Below are 18,714 nucleotides of genomic sequence, written 5' to 3'. Positions count from 1 at the left end.
GAAAGAACTAAGGGTAGGCAAACATGCAGTCCACTTGAGAGGTCAGAAAGAAAACCTCTTTCCACATATGCAAATGAAATAGAGGGACATCAGAGGTGGCTGGCACAAGGTAGATTATTCATTTCTCCAGGTCACCAGTCAGTGGCCAAAGCCACAGGCCACCAGTAGAGCCTGCTGGGCCAGGCATCCTCATGGACACTGAGCCAAAATGTGTAAGATCCCCACAACATCCCCAGCCAACTGTCCCAGCTCCCTATCCTGGGTCACCCCAGGGGGACACCAGAGCCAGTGTGTCCATCAGTTTGCAACTTCTCCCTGGGTTTAAGCTCAGGCTTAATACTAGCATGCTGGTCATGCAGCCAAAGCCCCAGAACAGCAAGAGTTCTGACTCACAGGGTCATTTATTCCCCTAGCTCACTTCCCTGCCACGCATGCACTCAGAGAGCACAACAAGGAGGGGGGATCACCTCTTTCTGCAATCACCACCACAGCGGTGGGCTTGCACAAGTCGTGACATGGCAGACTCTCTTGCTTCAAGCAGAAACCCCCCCAGATGAGTCTGAAAAACCTTTGGAGGCAGGAATAAATAAGCACTGGGCTTTGTGCTGCCAGAGCTGGGACACACTTGCAGACCCCGTGCCTCCACCACAGCTGCTTGCCGCCTGTGACAGGGCTCTCAGGTGCTGTCGCATCCCTTGGTTTCCAACAGGAGCTGTAGCGGCGAGACAGCTCCAGTCATCGACGTGCCAGTACAGCTCAAACTGCATGGAAACACTTCAGCTGCACTTCAGCTTTCACCTCGGATAACGCTGCTGTGTGCCACTCAGATCTTCCAGGCATAAGCATGTGCGTATCATTCTGCCCAGTGCCTGGGAAGCTTTCAGTCCCCTCCGCCTGCCTTGGAGGAGGCCCCTGAGTGGCTTTGGACACATGAGCCCCTCAAAGCCATTTGCCCCAGAACATTTGCTTGCCACTGAACTTATGACTACCCTCCATATCTCTGGGCAGCCACAAATTCACCTGCATGATGAAGGTGAGCATGGGATTGGGTTTGATGTGAGAGGGCCACGCAGCCAGAGTAGAAATCATGAAACCCTTCTCAGACAAAAGCCCTGCCTGGAGAAAGAGGAGACTGTTGGGCAACTCCAGGCACACATTTAAGTGTTAAGTGTGGTTAAGTGTTATTCTAGTCTTTCCTAACAAGTTTCTTCACTGTTCTTTAGTGTCCTTTATGCTTTTATCAGCATTTTCTGAGATGATCAAACACAGGTTGATGCCTGCCTAAGGTAACACCAATTTCCCAAATATTACTTTCCCAAGGTAGGTAGAGGCATGGGAGAAGACTGAGTTTATTAAACTTGCCTCTCCCAAGGTCCACAGTAGAAGACAAAACTCCAGCAAGACTCACAGAAATGCTTCCTTGCTCAGCAGCTGGAGGTGAGGGAGCTGCTGCAGGATGCAGAAGGCACAGTGGATGCATGGCAGAGCATCAGACAAGGATACTCTGGTGGGAAAGCAGAGTAACCCCCCTTCTGGGTGCTACTGCAGCTTCAAAAAAGGAAACCCACAAGAGAAGTTTAACTGAGTTGATCAAAAAGCTAAAGAAATGTGTATGGCAAGTTAAGTTAAAGAGCAGAATGGAAAAAGATTACTTGCTTTGGGTCTAACAATACCTGGGAAGAGTCTTTGCCAAAGGAAGCTGAAGTTGCCAGCAACATATGTGGAAATGCCATTAGTTTCTCTAATAATTTGCACTTGCTGCAAATGATATAATTTTTTGTCTATTAGTGAGAGAACAAATCCAATCAAATACACATGAGTTTGTATCCTGTAGGCTTCCCAGAAAGGACTGAGAGAGGTCAGCCTGGAGCCAGTGATGCATGGCCAGGCTACATCTCAAGAACTTGTGCTGAATGGGGTTGGAATGAAGCCACCACTGTCGGGAGGTCTGGGAGCAGGTGCTGAGATAACTGGGACCATGCTGGGGCAGTGCTCTTCTCTAGACCATCTCCAAAGCCTGTCTCCTTCGTTCCTCTGGCTGCTCAGGGAGAACCAAGAGAGATATCCTGAGATGCAGCCACTGGATGAGGCATACAGCAAACTGGTCACGGATGCACAAGGTCAAGGTGTGCTGTATAGTATTTTTTGTAGTGGCTGGTGCTGTCCTGCTGCAGGAGCAACTGCCCCAGGAGCAACCTGCTCCCAGGGAGCACTGGTGATGGCCAGGTCAAGTCTCACTGACATTAATTGCCTTTGTTGGCAGCAAGAGAGCATCTTCATGTACAATACACTTCTACCTATTTTTGGAATGGTTTTGTGCTACCAAAGCAAAATCAGCCCACAAAGTAAAATCAGGAGCTCTCCATTTCCATGTCCTGCCTTGGTCTTGTCCTTCTGCTTTCACTGGCGGCCAGTGCACAGATACCTCTGTCTTATCTCTCCTGCACCACTCAGAAGCAGAGATAGACTCATTAGTCCCACTTTGCAAACTGGAAATGGGGTGGTGAGAAGTGAAACAGCCTGACACAGTCACACAGTAATACGTAAATACACTCCAGCCTCCAACACCAACCGTGTCTCATCCAGGCACATTGCCACCCTGAGTCTCCACCTCCTTACACCATCCTCTACCATGAAAACAGTTTTTAAATGCTACTTTTTGACATTAGATCTGTTTTACACCTCTCGGCCCATGTGTAAATAGCCAACAAAGGTGCAGGATGATGACTCCTGTTCTCCTCTCTCCCACTGAGCTGAGCTTGCACTGCAGGCTTTGCTGTGGAGCATCCCTGGCTGCATTTCAAAGACAGAGGAAAGCAAAGCGAATCTGCCTGGCTTAGCTCACTGTGCCAGCTGTTAGGCAATGGCTTTGCATCCCAGGAGGAAACTGGCTCTGCCAAAGCCTAGACTCTGAGGCAGGGACCAGCAGCATTTCCACTGCCCTGCTCCAATTCACTCTGAGGTGGTCTGTGTACTCAAGGATCTTTTGTTGGTAAGGGGCTGAGGGGGAAGGCATCCCCCTGGCAAATGGGCACAGTGAAGATGCACACAGAGGAGTGAGCAGGATGAATCTCTGTGTTTCCATGGGAAAGTGGATGTCATCTCTGCAGAGGTAAGTCTGCCAAGGAGCAGCCAAGAAACCTGCTGGGGACAAGGAATAATAACTGTGGGATCAGTGGTAGCTCATCTGGACCCACTAAATCTCCACAGACACGGGTGTTGTGAGAAGGAGGAAGCCTGCAGTGACAGTGGACAGTGAGCACGTCCCCAGCCAGACACTGAAGCCACCCAGGTCCTTCTGTGGGGACAGAGAGCAGGCAACAGGGAGTAGCAGGAGGCAGAAAGAGGACAAACATGTTTTAGGTGGGTGCCAGATCTTTCCACATTCTCAGCAGCCGGAAAGGAACATTGTCCCCTTTGTGCTCTACATCCCCCCAGCCTGGGAACTGGCTCTTGTTATTTATTGCATCTGCTTGCCTCCCATCTTTAGGACACATCTACCCTGGATTCATCCTCCCTTCCCCCTACTAAACTCAAAACCAGCCAGAAATATCCTATAATCTCTTCTGCTTCACCTGTAATTTGTCTCATGCTGGCAACGAGCGAAACCGTCTGCCTTTGTCAAGATCAAAAAAGCCACGGCAGTCATGTGATGTCAGCTTACATTAACCCACCCCCTCCCCTTCATCTCCCTTCTCCAGCTTGCTGCAGAAGGGGAGATATGTCTTCATTCTCCTGCAGCCTTCTTCCCTCTCCAGCATGTCTCCTGCCATTTGGAGGTGTCCTGGTGTAAGGGGCAGGGAGAGCCAGCACCAGCAGGCAGCTGAAGGGGTCCTGGACCCCCTTTCTCACACTGAGAATTTGTAGCCAAACACAGGGATGAGGCAAAGAACAGGAGATGCAGCAAGGTGGACCACAGGCCACCGAGGTACACTGGACCTCTGAGGGCTTTACATCAGTGCACATCATCCTCCTGCTCTGACCTTGGAGTGAGAAAAGCTCAGCCTCTATAACTGCAGTGCTTCTGCATGGGCTCCTTTGCCTGTATCACTGGCAGGGGAGTGTGGGGTTGGGCAGAGGCCGACCAGCCAGGGAGGAGACGGAGAAGGTGCCCAGGAAGGGGCAGGATGGAGGCTGACGCTGCTGGAGCTGCCAGAAAACCTTGCATAGAACAATTCAGTAAGCAAATCCAGGTGCTGCTGCCATACAGTGTTAGGGAAATTCCCTTCCTTCAAGCAGTCTTTATAGGATGAGTGTATTAACTTTGTTAACATTCTTCCCTCATACCTGGCACTGGTGAGGCCATATCTCAAATCCTGTGTTCAGTTCTAGGCCCCTCACTACAAGAAGGATGTCGAGGTGCTGGAGCATGTCCAGAGAAGGGCAACGAACCTGATGAAGGCTCTGGAGTACAAGTCCTATGAGGAGAGGCTGAGAGAACTGGGTGTGTTTAGCCTGGAGAAAAGGAGGCTCAGGGGAGACCTTATTGCTCTCTACAACTACCTGAAAGAAGGTTGTAGTGAGGTGAGGGTTGGTCTCCCAAATAACAAGCAGCAGGATGAGAGGAAATAGCCTCAAGTTGCAGCAGTAGAGGTTTACAATGGACATCAGGAAGCAGTTCTTCACTAAAAAGGGTGGTCTGGGATTGGAACAAGCTGCCCAAGGAACTGGTGGAGTCATCATCCCAAAAGTGTTTGAAAAGGTGTAGATGTGGCACTTGGGGACACGGTTTAGTTTTGAACATGGCAGTGCTGGTTCATTGTTTGGACTCGATGATCTTAGAGGTCCTTTTGATTTAACAGTTCTATGATTCTCTGTATTAGTTCACATTATAAACTGTAATGTAAGGAGGCAATTGAATCTTACTGAAGCCTTTGATATTGTTCAGCCTTGACCAAACAAATGGGCATCTGCTCATGGCAAGGACCAGGGGACAGCCCAGCCCTGGAAATAAGGGCTTTGCTCCTCAGAAGCTTAGGCTGTCCATGATGCCCCTGGACAGCCGAGGTGAGGCCACCATCCTAATCCTCAGCATCTCTCCAGCATTGCCTGGCACCACTCATGGGTGCCTCAGGCATGACTGACCCTTTGGACACCTGGATGCCACAGAAATACCGCTGCTTTGCAGAGTTTTACCGTGATTAGCCATCTCTGGTGGTCAGTCCCAGCGTGTGGTATCCGAGTGCTCGGCGGGGCCTGCGCTGCGCCTGCAGTCTACAACTTCCCCATGAGGAGAAGTGGAGCGGCAGGCACTGATCTCTTCTCTCTGACGATAAGCGATAGGACCCGCGGGAATGGCCTGAAGGTGTGCTGGCACACGTTTAGGTCGGCTATTAGAAAAAGGTTCCTCAGGAACAGACTCTGCAGGGAGGCGGTCACAGCACCAAGCCTGGCAGAGTTCAAGAAGCGTTTGGAGAATGCTGTTGGGCACATGGTGTGACTCTGCGGGCCGTCCTGCGCAGTGCCATGAGCTGGACTAGCTGATCCCCCTGGGTCTTCTCCAGCAGGATATTCCCTGGCTGGGTTCCCGGCCAGCCCCGCAGCGCCCCCTGCCGCCGCCCCCTGCCCGCCGGCACCAGCGCGCACGCGCGCCGTTAGCCCCGCCCCTCCCGCCCCTGCCCTACGTCAAGGCGACGCGGGCCGCCGTTTGAATTCCGGCGGGCGGGCGGTGCCGTCTGCGGCGGAGATGGCGGTGCTGCGGCCGTTGGACAAACTCCCGGGGTTCAACTCCGCCGCCCTCCTGGTAGGTCCCGCGGCGGCGCCGCGCCGCAGCCCGCCCCCTCTTCCCCTTCCCCGGGCCAGGCCCTGCGGTCCGAGCCCGCCCGTTCCGTGCGCTCCGCTGGCTCGGGCCGCGCCTCAGCGCGCCGGGCTCGCCCCTCCGCGGGGATTGGCTGCCCCGCTGAGATATGCAAATGTCCCCCGGTGTGGCCCCGCCCCCGCGGCGCCGGGCCGGGATCTGTCCCTGACCGCGCTCTCCGTGTGTGCCCGCAGCTGGTGGGCTCGGACGAGGAGCTCCAGCAGAAGCTGGCGGAGGCGATCCTCCAGGAGAAGAGGGACTTCAGAATCAGCATGTGAGTGGTGGGGAGAGGGACTCACCACCTGCAGCCCCGGGCTCATTCGGGGCCCAGATCACCCGAATTCACGGAAGGCTTCTGCTTCAGGAATGCACGCACCGAAATTGGTTAAAAATGCAGGTTCCGCCCCCGTGGCGGTAGTCGGAACTGCAAGGCGCTCGGTTCGGAGAGCAACTTCTCTCTTGCGAACGCTAGAGAGCACCGCTGCCCAGATGTGGCCATATATGCAGCGGGCAAACCCTTCTGCCCTCAGGGCAGGCAGTTTGGGCATGCTTGGAAACGGGGCTGGAAGCACTTCCCACATTCATGTTCACCATGGGCATACCGTTGCCCTTCAGATGTTGCACAGATGTTTGATTACTAAATTGAAAGGGTATGAGAGGAACACAGATATTTATTTTTTCCCCACCTGAGAGAAAGGCATATACAGAAATTGAACATCCTGTGACAAAATGGGACAAGTACAATGCTTGCAAGTACTTAAAACCAAACAAGATGTCCAGTGCTTTTGGTGCTCATTGTAGCCATTTTCTAAGTTGTGTGCACACACGTGCTTTTCCTCCTCGAGCTGTTAAGATGCACTTGAAATTTTAGCTTTAGCTGTGTGACAAGTGCTGTCTTAAAAGCTTGATTAACTAACTTTTTATGATAAAATGTCCTTGACAGCTCTCTTGCCAGGACCAAATGAGTTTAGTCAGCTCTTCAGAAGGTGTTTGTGTTATTTCGCTGCTGTAATCCATGGCTATGCAGTAAAAACAACCTGAGTGGAGTTGCACCACTGGCTAATTAGGGCGACTGTACTGCTCTGATTATGGCAACTTGGATGTTTGTGCCAACTAATAACAAATTAATTACCCCATTTTCTGTGTGGAACCTGCAGCCTCTGCTGAGCTGTGGAATGCCATAACTAGATGGCTGCTGGTACTACAGCTGGGTAACTGCCCAAAGGCACAGAATCATGTGCTTGTACTACAGAGCAGGATAAGTCCCTGTGTTAATATCACTACGAAAGCGAAGTCCGTTACAGTGGTATTGGGTTTTTCCCCCCCACTATATTACTTTGGGGTTTTTCCCCCCCACTATATTACTTTGGGATTATACACATTACAAAGAAATATGGTATCTTGTCTGGCAAGTTTGCCTGCCAGGTACAGCTGTTGGAAGAAGAATTGCAGGGCTGGTTTTTTTTGTGTCTCTTATTGCTGGGGAAAAAAAGGGTTTCTGCAGCACATATCTGGAGGCTGCTGACATCATCTAGTCATTTTGGTTTAAATATAGCAGAATTCCAAAAAAAAAGCAGTGCTTTTTTTCAGTTTCCTTTTTTTTTTCCTCCAGAGAATGAGATCTGATGTTTTCACCAGTGTCTCCCTAAATTTCACCTTAAATTAATACGCTTGTTTGTGTTAGAGTGTGTCTTTCAAGCTCACTTTGCTCATCTCTTCTGTCAGTTTTAGAATGGTTTTGTTAAATTGTACCTTCCTTATATGTAAGAAACCGAACAGCTTTATTTGGAGACTGGCAGACAAAACTACAAACTACATAAGATTAATAGAAGGGAATGTGTACTGTGGTTTGTGGCTGCTGTGAAAACTGTGAAGACCTTAAGACTGAATTGCTAGAAGTAATATTCCCCAAGAAGATCAGAATCAGTGTTTCTCTCTTGGCTTCCAGAGAGGAAGTGGATTGTGAGAGTGGCTGAACTTCTGGGATTTTTGTTTGTCCAATTTGTCTTTAAGGTGATCTTCCAAAAATGAGATGCTGATAATGTTCTTCCCTGTGGAAGGTCCAGTTATGCACTGCTGAAACCCTTTTTGCTGGGTTTTTGGTTGGTTGATTGGTTTCCTTGTTTGTTTTTTGTTATTGTTAGTTAGTTGGTTGTGGTTGTTTGGTTTTTTTAGTGGGAAGAGACACAAAAAGTCCCCACCCTGTATTTCTTTCAACAGCTGTATCAGCAATAAACTAACCTAGTAGCTCCTGCGCAGTAAAAGGGTTAAAAAGGGGGGTAATGGTATAATAGCAACTCTTTCTGAGTTATAACTTCATCTGTAAAGCTGTAGTAGTGATAAGTTTCTGTTTTAAGGTTTTCCTGTGCCTGGAAAGGTAGCCTCTCCCACGTGAGCATATGAGCAGAATCTCTGGAATGTGACAGGAAAGCACTGGTGCATTTTAAATGAAAGTTGGCAGCAAAATATACCAGTAAAGCATTGGGGTCCACTTTGTTAGAAAGGACTCTTCGTGACAATTAAAGAAAATGACTTGCCATACAGATCTGTGCAGCAAAAATGTTTCCGTGAGTCTTGTTATGCTCTAATAAGCTTCCCATTAGAACGAGCCTTGTCTAGTGATTACCACTGTGGCTGTCAGCAACTATGAGTGTGCCTACGATATGAGACTACCACTTAAAAATCACCATCTCTTAAATTACCACGTGTTTAGTAATTAGCAGGCTGCCTGGTAACTTGCTACACGGTGAACTTCAAGGGTTGTGTGGTTATGCATAAGTGGATACTGTCTTGCCAAGCTATTTGGTTAAACTGGCAAATTTATTATCTTTCAGTCACATTGCTACATCCCTCCCCTTACCTTCAGAGAGGGATCACCTTCGGCCCAGGATAGATCTGATTGTGTTTGTGATTGACATCAAGAGCAAATGCAGGTAAAAGAAGGGCAAAAATATGAGAGGGGGAACTGATATTCTTTCTCGGATTAATGGCTGAATCTACATTACTGTTTTGGAATTGCTGAATAGTGAATTTCAAACCCAAGACTTGCTGTGGTGGAAGAGCTCAGTAATGTATACAGTGGCTTTCTGGCCTCCAGCAGTGGCTTAGGACTGAACTGTTCTGTGCAATAACATGCCTGTTGTGCACTAAGTTGCCGTAGCAGAGAATGCAGAATTTATTTCTGGATCTGGATATGTGATGGTATGAACTGAGCCTTAGAAAGATGCTGTCTGTAAAATTAGATGGAAATGATGGTGGTGCTGTGAAGTTCTGTAATATGCAGATGACTGATGTGCACTGGGCAGTGCTACCTAGTAACCAGCCAGTTGCTGCATCTGTGTCCCCCTTTCACAGGGGGACCCTCCTGGTCCCCTGGGATCAGCACTATTGATGTCTCTAGGCAAAAAAGAAAAGTCTTCAGGGATTGATCCCTTTTCTGTCATCTTGTACTTATCTTTGTAGAAATGATATTTGTGTCCCCAGGCCATAAGTAAAGACTTGCTAAGGCACAGAAGTCAGCATTTTATTACTTACTTAACTTGTGACTGATGATCCTGGGCTCTCATTTACCAAAAATGACAGGCCCAGCTGCATACTTACAGCACAGATGGTGCTGCAGAAATGTGTGGGCAAGCTCTTCCTGAAAGAGCCAAAGTGGTGCTGAATCTCATTGGATGTTAATGAATTCGGATGCTTAGTGTCTGGAAGTCATGGAGGACACTGTTCAAACAAAGACTAACTGTTGAGTCTTGAGTAGAAAGGATATGTTATGGATTATTCAACAACTGTGGGTATTACAGAGGTCTCTGATGTCATGCTTTTAGCATAGAGCAGAACTCTGCGAGCTCACAGATCAGCAGATGTTAACATCACTGGTTTTCTAATTGTGCTTCTGAAAGTTATTCCTGTTGTCCTTATGCTGCACTGGTTTAACCTCCCTGTCCAACTGGATTGTCTGTACTTTTCTGACAGCTTGAAGAATGTCGAAGCTTCCCTAGCTTATGTGGATGCCACCTTCTTCCTGGGGAAAGTCTGCTTTCTTGTCACTGGAGGTACGTATGGCACCTCTTCCTTCTCTCCAAGCAGCACCACGTGCTGTTAATTTTCTTAAAACAGGGCAGTGACTTAACTTGAAATAAACCAAAGGAAACCAATGGCTTTGTAAATAACTTTGTTTAAATTATGTCTGAACTCAGCTGCCTTTTTTTATTGTTTTCTTAGATAAAACATTGTTCTCTTCTCTCTTGCTCACTCCCTCATTTTTGATTCTGCCAGTCAGACCTCTCTTCTCTGTCCCTAATCTCTGAATATGATTTGTGTTATTGATTCTTTTTTTCCTGTGGCCCTGCAGAAGTCTGTTCTGTCTGCTCTTGCAGATCTGCCTTAATGATAATCTTAATGAGCAGTGAGGAGCATATGATACTGTGATAATAAAGTGAATCTAAATGGATGAGCTACAAAACTATTAAGTATAGTTTTAATGCAAGACTGGTATTCCTGCTGTGTACTGTCTGGCCCTGTTGTGCCTCTAATCCTTCTGTCTCCCTGCCTCAAGGAGAGAGGGTGCTTTCCTGTGTACCCTCCCTGCTTCAGCTCTGAGGAACTGGAGTGGCCAGACTGTACTGCTCGGTGTTGAAACAGAGATGCTGTATCCCTGGAGTTTGGGGATCAGGAGGCCTAGTTCTGGGGTGGTAAAGGAGTCTTAGCATTGTCTTGTCCTGTGGCTCTCCTGATGAAGTGAATTTCTTTGGTGACAAGACCACTCTGTGATATTACATGCGCCAGCAGGATTTCTGATAAATAAGTGGAAGATTCTGCCCGTGCTGATGGTGCACTGATCCCTTATTCCAACTGTTAATGTTACATTAACAGTTATGTGGCAATACTATTCCTGATGTTAATATTATGAAATACTTTCGTGCTAATTCAAGTTCAAGTCATTTATCATTCTGTTTGTATTGCTCACTGTTGCCTTACCTTCCACGGTGCTCTCAAAATTAGCTGTGGATCATTTTTTAGTTGTGGAATTTCCTGGTACTTTTCTTCACTGATTGCTTATTATGATGCTTGTAATGTGGAAAAACTTCTTTGTAGTTGGCAGGGTGAATTGTTGCAGCATTGAGACGAATGCCGTCTGTAAACTGGGAGAAGCCTACTGCAGTCCTATGCTATTCTGTGAGCTGGAGGTAAGGTGCTTATTTGATGTCTGGAGGGATTTCTGAACTCCACTGCTCTGTGATCCTTAGGAACATCATTACATTAGTAATAAATACAGGTACATACGCTGCTGTCTTGCGTAAGCGTCAGAGACCAGACTGTTTTTACAAAAACACTAGAGGTACAGGAGTCTGTAATGAAATGAGCCTTCTAGTAACCTGCTCCTTACTGTGCTACTTCAAGGACTCAGGAAGCCAAGCCTAAACTAAAAAAGTCATCCCTGGTATGCAAACCCTTGGTATGCTTCTTCCTTGCCGCGTTTTTTCTTCCTGGGAGCCCCTGAGCTGTTATTTGCCAATGGCTTCCTTGCCCATGTAATACTTCCTGTTAGCCAGACTTTGTGGCTTCACTGACTGTTTTGCCGTCTGATATGCCACTCTTTCCAGTTACCTCCTTGGTCTGAAAAGCTGGAGGGTGAGTTTGGCATCCAAGGGCAGCACACTTCACTTTTGTATACTCATTGTTCCATCCTCAGAGACCGCTTCCCTACCAGCAGGTGGTACCTTGTGCCTTTGGCAAGCCCTTCAGGGCTTTCAACTGGCAATGCCGTACCTTCCTCGATGTTAGGGCTGTAAATAGGCCTGTTTGGGGTTTTCTGTAGCTAGTCACTTATTGCCTGCTCTGGTCCTTTCTTTTATGACTGCTTTTCTTCTTTTCTATTGATTAAATAATTTCTCCATTTTGTTTCCAGCTGGAAGGCGTACGAGTTTCCACTGCTCAACGACTTCTCCGAATGTTACAGATCTGTGCTGGTCTCGTACCGGGATTTTCTGCCTTGTCCTTTAGCTTACTGATGAGGAACTCTGCTGATGATTAGCTTCTCGTTGTGATAATTCAGCCACGTTTGTCAGATTTTTTTTTTCACTTCAGGCATTCAAGCTGCTGCAGTTGGAATCACATTGGGGAGCCTTTTTGCCTGACTTGTCACAACCACTCATCCAGAACTGTTCCTAGTTGCTTATCTCTCAAGAAAAGCTTGATTCCTATTCAGTGGATAGCGTATAGGTGCTGTGGGAAGGGCAGTTTGAATTGGGGATTCTTATCCTTTGTTACATCTGAACGCCATTTCATGATCAAGTTTGAGTTTCATCCACTTGGCCAGTGGCCAGGAGCTACATGTTTTTCTGAGAGAATATCAGAAGAATAGGCTACTATTTCCAAAGTCCTAGGGAAGAGGCAGCAGACTCCTGCTTCCTTCCAGTTGAAATACAGCACCTTGGACTAATGTGAAACCTTGCTGCCAGGTTTTGTCTCTCCACCAAGAGAGGAATAAGGAAGAAAGGCTGGCCTGCAGCTTCTAGACAGACCGCACTTGGCAGTTAATAATCCAGCTGTGTGAGCATCTGTGCATCAAAGGGCTCCGTGTTTCCATGTCTGATACTAACTGAGGAGGAATGGACTAAAGAAGATAATCTAGCACTTTAGCTTTCTTTTAGATCTTTGAAGAAAAAGACTCCACCTGTCAAGCCCAGGATAGCCCCAGCAACCCAGCCCCCAGGGCTGAGCAGAGTTCAGATGCAGCAGACTGGACCACAGCAGCACATAGAAAACACATGTCTGTACGTTTGGCACATGCGGTGTATAATCTCTTTACTAACAGGTTCTTAGCAGCAGTAAGTCATGCCTTATTCTTACTGCAAGTCACTAGTGTTTGAGAGTTCTAATTTAATAAAATGAATAATGTTTAATAGTTGTATGCTCTTTGTTATGTATGTGGGACGGGCACTAAAAGCTGTGAACACTTGCTCTGGTTTGCCCTGGCAGCAAGGCTGGACCTTGCTGGCAGCTCAAACTCCCAGTTAGTTGTTGTGCTGCACTCGTGGCTTCAGCCACGTGGTGGTGGCAAAAGCTTTCCAAATACAGCTCTTCTGGTACACCAAGTTGAGCTACCTGCCAGAATACAGTGTTTCTTGAGATGCTGGGTTTTTCTTACCCAGAATTGCATGCCAGGTAGAAATGAAGCCTAGAGAGAATGTGTTAAACTCCGCTCTGGCTCAATTTATTTAATCCCTAATAGTCTGCTTTAATGTTCCTAGGTGGAGAGCTCTAGCTGCGTGCGCTGTTTCAGTTAGCTTGTTTCTGACATCTGTCTGTGAGCAGGAAAAGCGGAAAGCAGCACTGCAGGCTTAATCAGCTGTGAGTGTTGGCAGTCTTTGCAAAGACAGCTCAGCAAGGCACAAAGCCTGTATCCTTGCTCAGAGGACACACAAATCCCAGTTCCAGTTGTATTGTTGCTGGCGGGGGAGGGCTAGGTTGTTTTTCAGCTGGAACAAAAGAAGCTAAACCATTCAGCTGTGTTATGATGCCCAAAGGGGCTGGACTCTGGCTAAAACCCAAAGGAGAAAGACATGTGCAAACTGTCGTGGCTGTGTAAGGAAGATTGGAAGCTTAATGGGCATGCCCTACTTTCAGCTAGCTTTGTGATTCTGAAGGTACTAACCAGGACTTGGCCACCAGAGAGGGGCAATCATGCTGAGAAACAAGTTTTTGTGTTGGTTATGCTGTCTCAGCCTTGCTCTTGATTTGGATCCCTCAAAATAAAGGAGACCATGGTTTATAATAGACTGGTTTCGATTTGCTCTTGATGTGCAGGTGCACTCTGGGGGAGGGAAGGAAGGAATGTGGCATGAAATGAGCCACTCTTTCATGTCCTCCACAATTGCTGTAAGACAGCGAGACTTTTCCATCTCCTAGGTCACTCTCCAGTTGACTAATAACTATTGGACTGCGGTAAAATCCCTTTGGCCTCGAGTAATTTCTCTGTGTTTTCTGAACTAGTGAAAATGAAATTTTTTTTGGTCCACCCAGAATGCTTTGTAGCAACTCACACGTGCTACTGTCCATTCCTGCACCTTCAAACAGATTTTTTTTTTCCACTGTTATGTTTCAGATGTGGTATTTCTTTCCTTCTACTACTTTCAAAGAAGAAAGATGCTGTTTTTACTTCCTACAGGTGGCCGAATCTCAGCTGGTACAAAATAAAATCTAGTTCCTTAAGAGCAGCATCTTGCTTCACCTTGGGGCAAATATTTTTCTTACTCTTAGGAGAAAGTATTTACTAGAACTGGCAGGGGAAGTGGAGCGTGTCTAAGAATATGACACTGTGTCTCAGGTCCATCATGTTTTACAACCCAAAGTAGTTGGGACACATCTAAAGCTACATCTTCCACTATGTAAATACCTCTAGGAACTGTCAGCTATTAGTTTAGACAGGCCATAACACTGCCCTTACTTCCAGAGAAGACAAGGCAGCTGAGGATATCTTTCATCTTCATGGGGTAGCCAGGGCTAATGTTTGATAGAGGTCTTGTGAAAGTAGTACTTGGATTGGGATCAGAGGCATGGAAGGCCTGAAGCAGAATTAAGGCTAATGACTCAGGTTCTGTTGTGTTCAAACATCACGAAAGAGCTTGCCAAGCTGACTGAAATCTAAACTTACAGAAACATTTTGGAGCTACTTGCTTTCTCTTTTCTCTGTTGCCTCAGTTCCCTATCCGTCTGGAGATTTTCAAAGAGAAATCCCCCTCTGTGACAAAAGTACCTATAAGCATTGCTGGTTCGACTGTTTCAGTTTGTGGATGTGTTTCTCTTTGTCAGTTATGTCAGCAAAATTAGTGTAAAAGTGATTTAATTAGTATAGAAAACCTCACACCAGTTGCACTTTGGTCATGACTGATTTTTCTTGGATGGAACTGAATGAGGTTGTCACACAGTCTCTTCTGCTATGATAGGTTGACCCACGGGATTTTACCTTCAGTCCAGTCACTTGAAGAAGATTTTGTATCCTCAGCCTGCTGGGCAAATGGCTCATGGAGGTGCTCTGTGAGAGATTTCAGCACAAATCAGCTTGGTTGGCATTGTCTGTTGGGATTATAGCTCTTGACTACTTCAGGTTTTCCAAGGGAAGGGGGTTTTTTCCCTCACTTTGCCACACCAGCAGTTAAATTAGACCAACTTTTAAGCATAAGACATGATATGCTCAGTCTCTGCCAACAGGAGAGAAAGTCTGTGTACTGATACAGCACCCGTGGTAATAGATCTCTCTGTCCTGGAACAAAGATCAGAGATAAATCCAGCCCTGGGGATTTATTTGTCCCTTCCGAACCTTGAAATTGGTGGTAGAGGTTTAGATTCAAGGCCACCTCTAATATTTGCTTTGGGGTCTGTTTAAAACTGAATGTCTTTGCTTGCCAAGACCTTCGTTTGAAGGGAGTGGCTGGGTTAGGTCAGAAGTGGTGCTCAGCAGCTGTGGTCAAGCTGTAAGAGCTGCTTGGTAGCTCTCATTGTGACCACTGTCCACATCAGTGATGGACAAGAGGACCCCTGCTCTGCTGCCTGGAGCTGACCTGCAGAGCTGTGGCAGAGGTACCTGCTCTCCTGGCAAAGGCAAGAGAAATGCTTCCTCCTTTGGGGTTTTTAACTTGTCTTGATTTTCCAGGAGCACTGGGCTTTGCTCTGGCTGGATTCCAGCTGCTCTGTTTCCATTCAGCTGGCCCAGATCCCCTGGCAGTCTTATCTGTACTCTGAGTGTTCTCCACTTCCCACCCTAAGCTGGTGTGCAGCATGTTGCTGTGGGCTGCTGAACAACTGCCACTTTCCATTCAGTGGCCAGCTGTCCTTCACTGGTGGGGAAAAGTGATTTATGTGCAAGAGAAAGCAATAGCTGGCACAGCCCAGAGCTGGGAGCCAGAAACACTGGGTTCGTTTCACCTCTGTGGCTGACTTCTAGCATGACCCTGGGCACGCGTTGTGTCAAAAATTCACTGTGCCTCACTTGCTCTGCCTCTATAGCAGGAGCTGTCTCCACGGAGGGGGTGTAATGAGGGCAAATTGACATTGCTTTGGGGCCGAAAATCTGGAATTGAGTGGAAACATTCAGAAGTAACCATTTTTTCTTATTCAGCAGAGTTTGACTTTTACCTAAGTTCTGTGGGGGAGAGTTTGGTGGGACCTGCCTGCTGGGCACCTCCTGAGATTGACCGTGTTTTGTGCTGCTTACATGCCTGACTCTGCTGCAGGGAGGCTGCCTGAAACTGAGCTGTGATCCTTCTCAGAAGGCACTGCGGCATGGTTGGGTTTTGTTGTGAACTGGAACGAAACCACCCTCTGAAATGCTGAAATTCCCTGCACAATTCAATTATCCTTGAATTGGCCAGTGGGAGAAATTAAATTCTCTGGATCTCTTCCTCATGGTTAAATATTAATACAGCACAGCGATGCCAGGCAGGATGGCATCCCCTCGGGTCAGCTCTGTGCAGGAGGGGCTGTCTTGGCTGTGAAGAACCGGTGAGCGAGAGAGGTCGGGCACAGGGGACTTCGGAGTGATGTGACTTGCTCAGACTCCTTGGCAGCTGAGTAGTGTGGGCTCCTGGCCCATGCTGGGCCACGTTTCCTTTGCCACAGGCTCCTTGTGTGAGAGCTGACACGTGCCACGATGCTGACATCCCTCATCCCCTCGAGCTTACCATGTGGTGGGGCATTTTGAGAGGAGCCAGGAAAGGCACCGTGCCCATCCTCCCCCTCCTCCCCCCCCCTCCCGCCACCTCCTTTGCCGAGGGAAGTCAGCGGTGTGTGAAAGAGAGCCCATGTTTTACATACGTGCAGGCTGCCTCCTCGCCGCGGCCCAGGTGCAGCTGCGGGCAGGGTGCAAGAGCCCCGTGGGCTCTCTGCGTCACGGGAAGGAGCGCCGAGGTGGGGCAAGGACAAAAACAATGAGAGAGAACACCTCCCCTTGGGAAACTCGGCCCTGGTGCGCAGGGGCTGCTCTATCCTCTGGATCCCACCACTCTCTCGACACTACAACAAGCTGTGCCAGGGCAGCTGAAGCACCTCTGCTCAGGCACACTGGAAAAACCTAAAAATCCCAGCTACCATTAAACATGCTAAGGAGGCTTTCCCTGTTTTCTGGGGAGTATTTTCCTTTTCTGTCTTACTGTGGAAGTTCTCTGGCCCAGCTCTGTGCTCACCCTGCAGTGACAGGGTGATGGTGCCATGCTGCAACTGGGCCTGCCTTGCTCCTGCCCTGTGCTGGAGTTGTTGAAACACCTTGTGTGTTTGCTGAGGGTTGGCAGTCCTTGAAGCGCTATCGTTGTCTGCACTGGTCAACTCAAAGCTCTCTTGAACCTCTGTGCTGGCCATTCTCCTAGGTTTGACAGCAGCGTTGTCATTGCCCACACTCAATTTTTGGGCCCCACTGCTGTTCTTTTTCTTGCTCTTCCAGAGATCACAGACGTGAAGCCAGGGCTGCATTTGGCTCAGCTCAGTATGTAACAATCTGTGGCTCGTGCAGCAGTGGAGCATCTCTCTTCAATGCAATGTACCAGCATCAACTAATTAATCCTCATTCCTCCATGGGACTGAGGGGTGACTCAGTGCCTCATGCTGTTATCCTGAGCAGCAGAGGATCAAAGGCGTTGGAGCTGGGGAAGCCCTGGGATAGCACAATGTCACTCTGTGCCTGCACACCAGGTATCTGTAAAGGCTCAGTCTTGCGCACTTATCTCCAGGGCTCCTTTTTAGCCATGCAGGGGACTGAGAGCTCTACAACCTTAGAGACAGGGCTGGAGCTGCCTTTGCCTCACTCTTCAGGGAATGTTTTTACTACTTGATGTTCCCTTTTTACCTTTTTCTTCATTACAACCCAACTTGGCCATCCTGAGCCATTCTTCCTTCTGACCTATAGGTCCTTCGTGCCTCCCTGGCATCCCCCGTTTATGTGTCTGGGTGAGAGGCAGAGCAGGGAGGCTTAGGCACTCTCACAATAGAGCTGCGGTGGTGCTGCAGATCCCTCTTGGGCTTTGTGACCCTCAGCAAGCTGCATGCCAGGCTGTTCCAGCATGGCACGGTGGCCCTGAAGAAGTACAAACAAACCCACCGCCTGGCCCTGGCACCCATACTACTGCTGCATGAGTTGCTCCCTGGGAAGGGGAGTTGCTTGCACGCAGATGTTGCATAATACAGATGTAGTTCAAACACAAGTTTGCAGGCTGGGAAGTGTTTGCCTGGCCCATGGGGAAGAGAAAAACCCTCCAGGATGAGGACTGCTGCACTGCATCCTCTGCCCTCTGTTAGGAAGGAGATGAAACATGAAGCGTGTGCTTTCTTCAAAACCTGGGTCTTCCCTCTTACCCAGGTTGCACGTGGAGCATCACCTGTGTGAGTCCCCTCTGAGTGTGCATGAGCTGTGCTTTGGCTGAGCTCGGCCACTGAATGGGACTAATACGTAGTGATGGTGTCCTATAAATTATATAGTCAGAATGTTCACCATCTGCTCTGCACTGAAAGCTGACTGTGATTGAGACCTTCCCCACTTCCCAGAGCTTGACTCTCTTGCCAAGCTTGAAGTGTGTGTGTGTATCTACTGTAAGTGGTTCTGATTGAATCAGGTAAAGAGAGAATTTTTTAAGCAGGCTGCAATGTTCCCTGCACCCGAACTGAGAGCTGAAGCAGAAGCCACCATTCTATTATGAGGCGATGAGTAAAAGTGAGTCTGATTTCATGTTAATTAGGTTCTTAAGGGACTGAATCTTGATTGCAGTGGTCATATCAAAGATTTAAAATAGTAATGCAAAAAGCAAAGGAAACCCCACAGTGATTCATATAAGAAGAGGAAATAAAGACAGTCATGGAGGAAGAAGGAGTTTGAGGGGGCTTGAATTGCTCTGCTGCCCAAAAGCAGGAGGGGATTTGAATCAGATTAT

The 18,714-nt window shown here is 48.1% G+C and overlaps 1 protein-coding gene across 1 annotated transcript; it reads left to right on the top strand.

Moving 5' to 3' along the window:
* The first annotated feature begins 5,592 nt into the window (after positions 1-5,592).
* On the top strand, positions 5,593-12,702 carry CENPM (centromere protein M). Its single transcript, XM_064656737.1, has 6 exons — positions 5,593-5,743; positions 5,992-6,071; positions 8,632-8,730; positions 9,770-9,849; positions 10,892-10,983; positions 11,706-12,702. Exons 1-6 carry the CDS (start codon positions 5,687-5,689, stop codon positions 11,829-11,831), a joined length of 534 nt encoding a protein of 177 aa, XP_064512807.1. The 5' UTR covers positions 5,593-5,686; the 3' UTR covers positions 11,832-12,702.
* The last annotated feature ends 6,012 nt before the right edge of the window (positions 12,703-18,714 follow it).

The sequence above is a fragment of the Pseudopipra pipra genome, chromosome 5 (genome assembly GCF_036250125.1).
Source record: "Pseudopipra pipra isolate bDixPip1 chromosome 5, bDixPip1.hap1, whole genome shotgun sequence".
Taxonomy (NCBI): Eukaryota; Metazoa; Chordata; class Aves; order Passeriformes; family Pipridae; genus Pseudopipra; species Pseudopipra pipra.
This window is presented reverse-complemented; position numbering and strand designations above follow the sequence as displayed.

Excerpts from the sequence above, each read along its gene's own strand:
- CENPM (XM_064656737.1), top strand. The coding sequence starts at position 5,687 with ATGGCGGTGCTGCGGCCGTTGGACAAACTCCCGGGGTTCAACTCCGCC. Across the intron at positions 9,850-10,891 it reads CTGCTTTCTTGTCACTGGAG|TTGGCAGGGTGAATTGTTGC; the intron begins GTACGTATGGCA and ends ACTTCTTTGTAG. Across the intron at positions 10,984-11,705 it reads TGCTATTCTGTGAGCTGGAG|CTGGAAGGCGTACGAGTTTC; the intron begins GTAAGGTGCTTA and ends TTTTGTTTCCAG.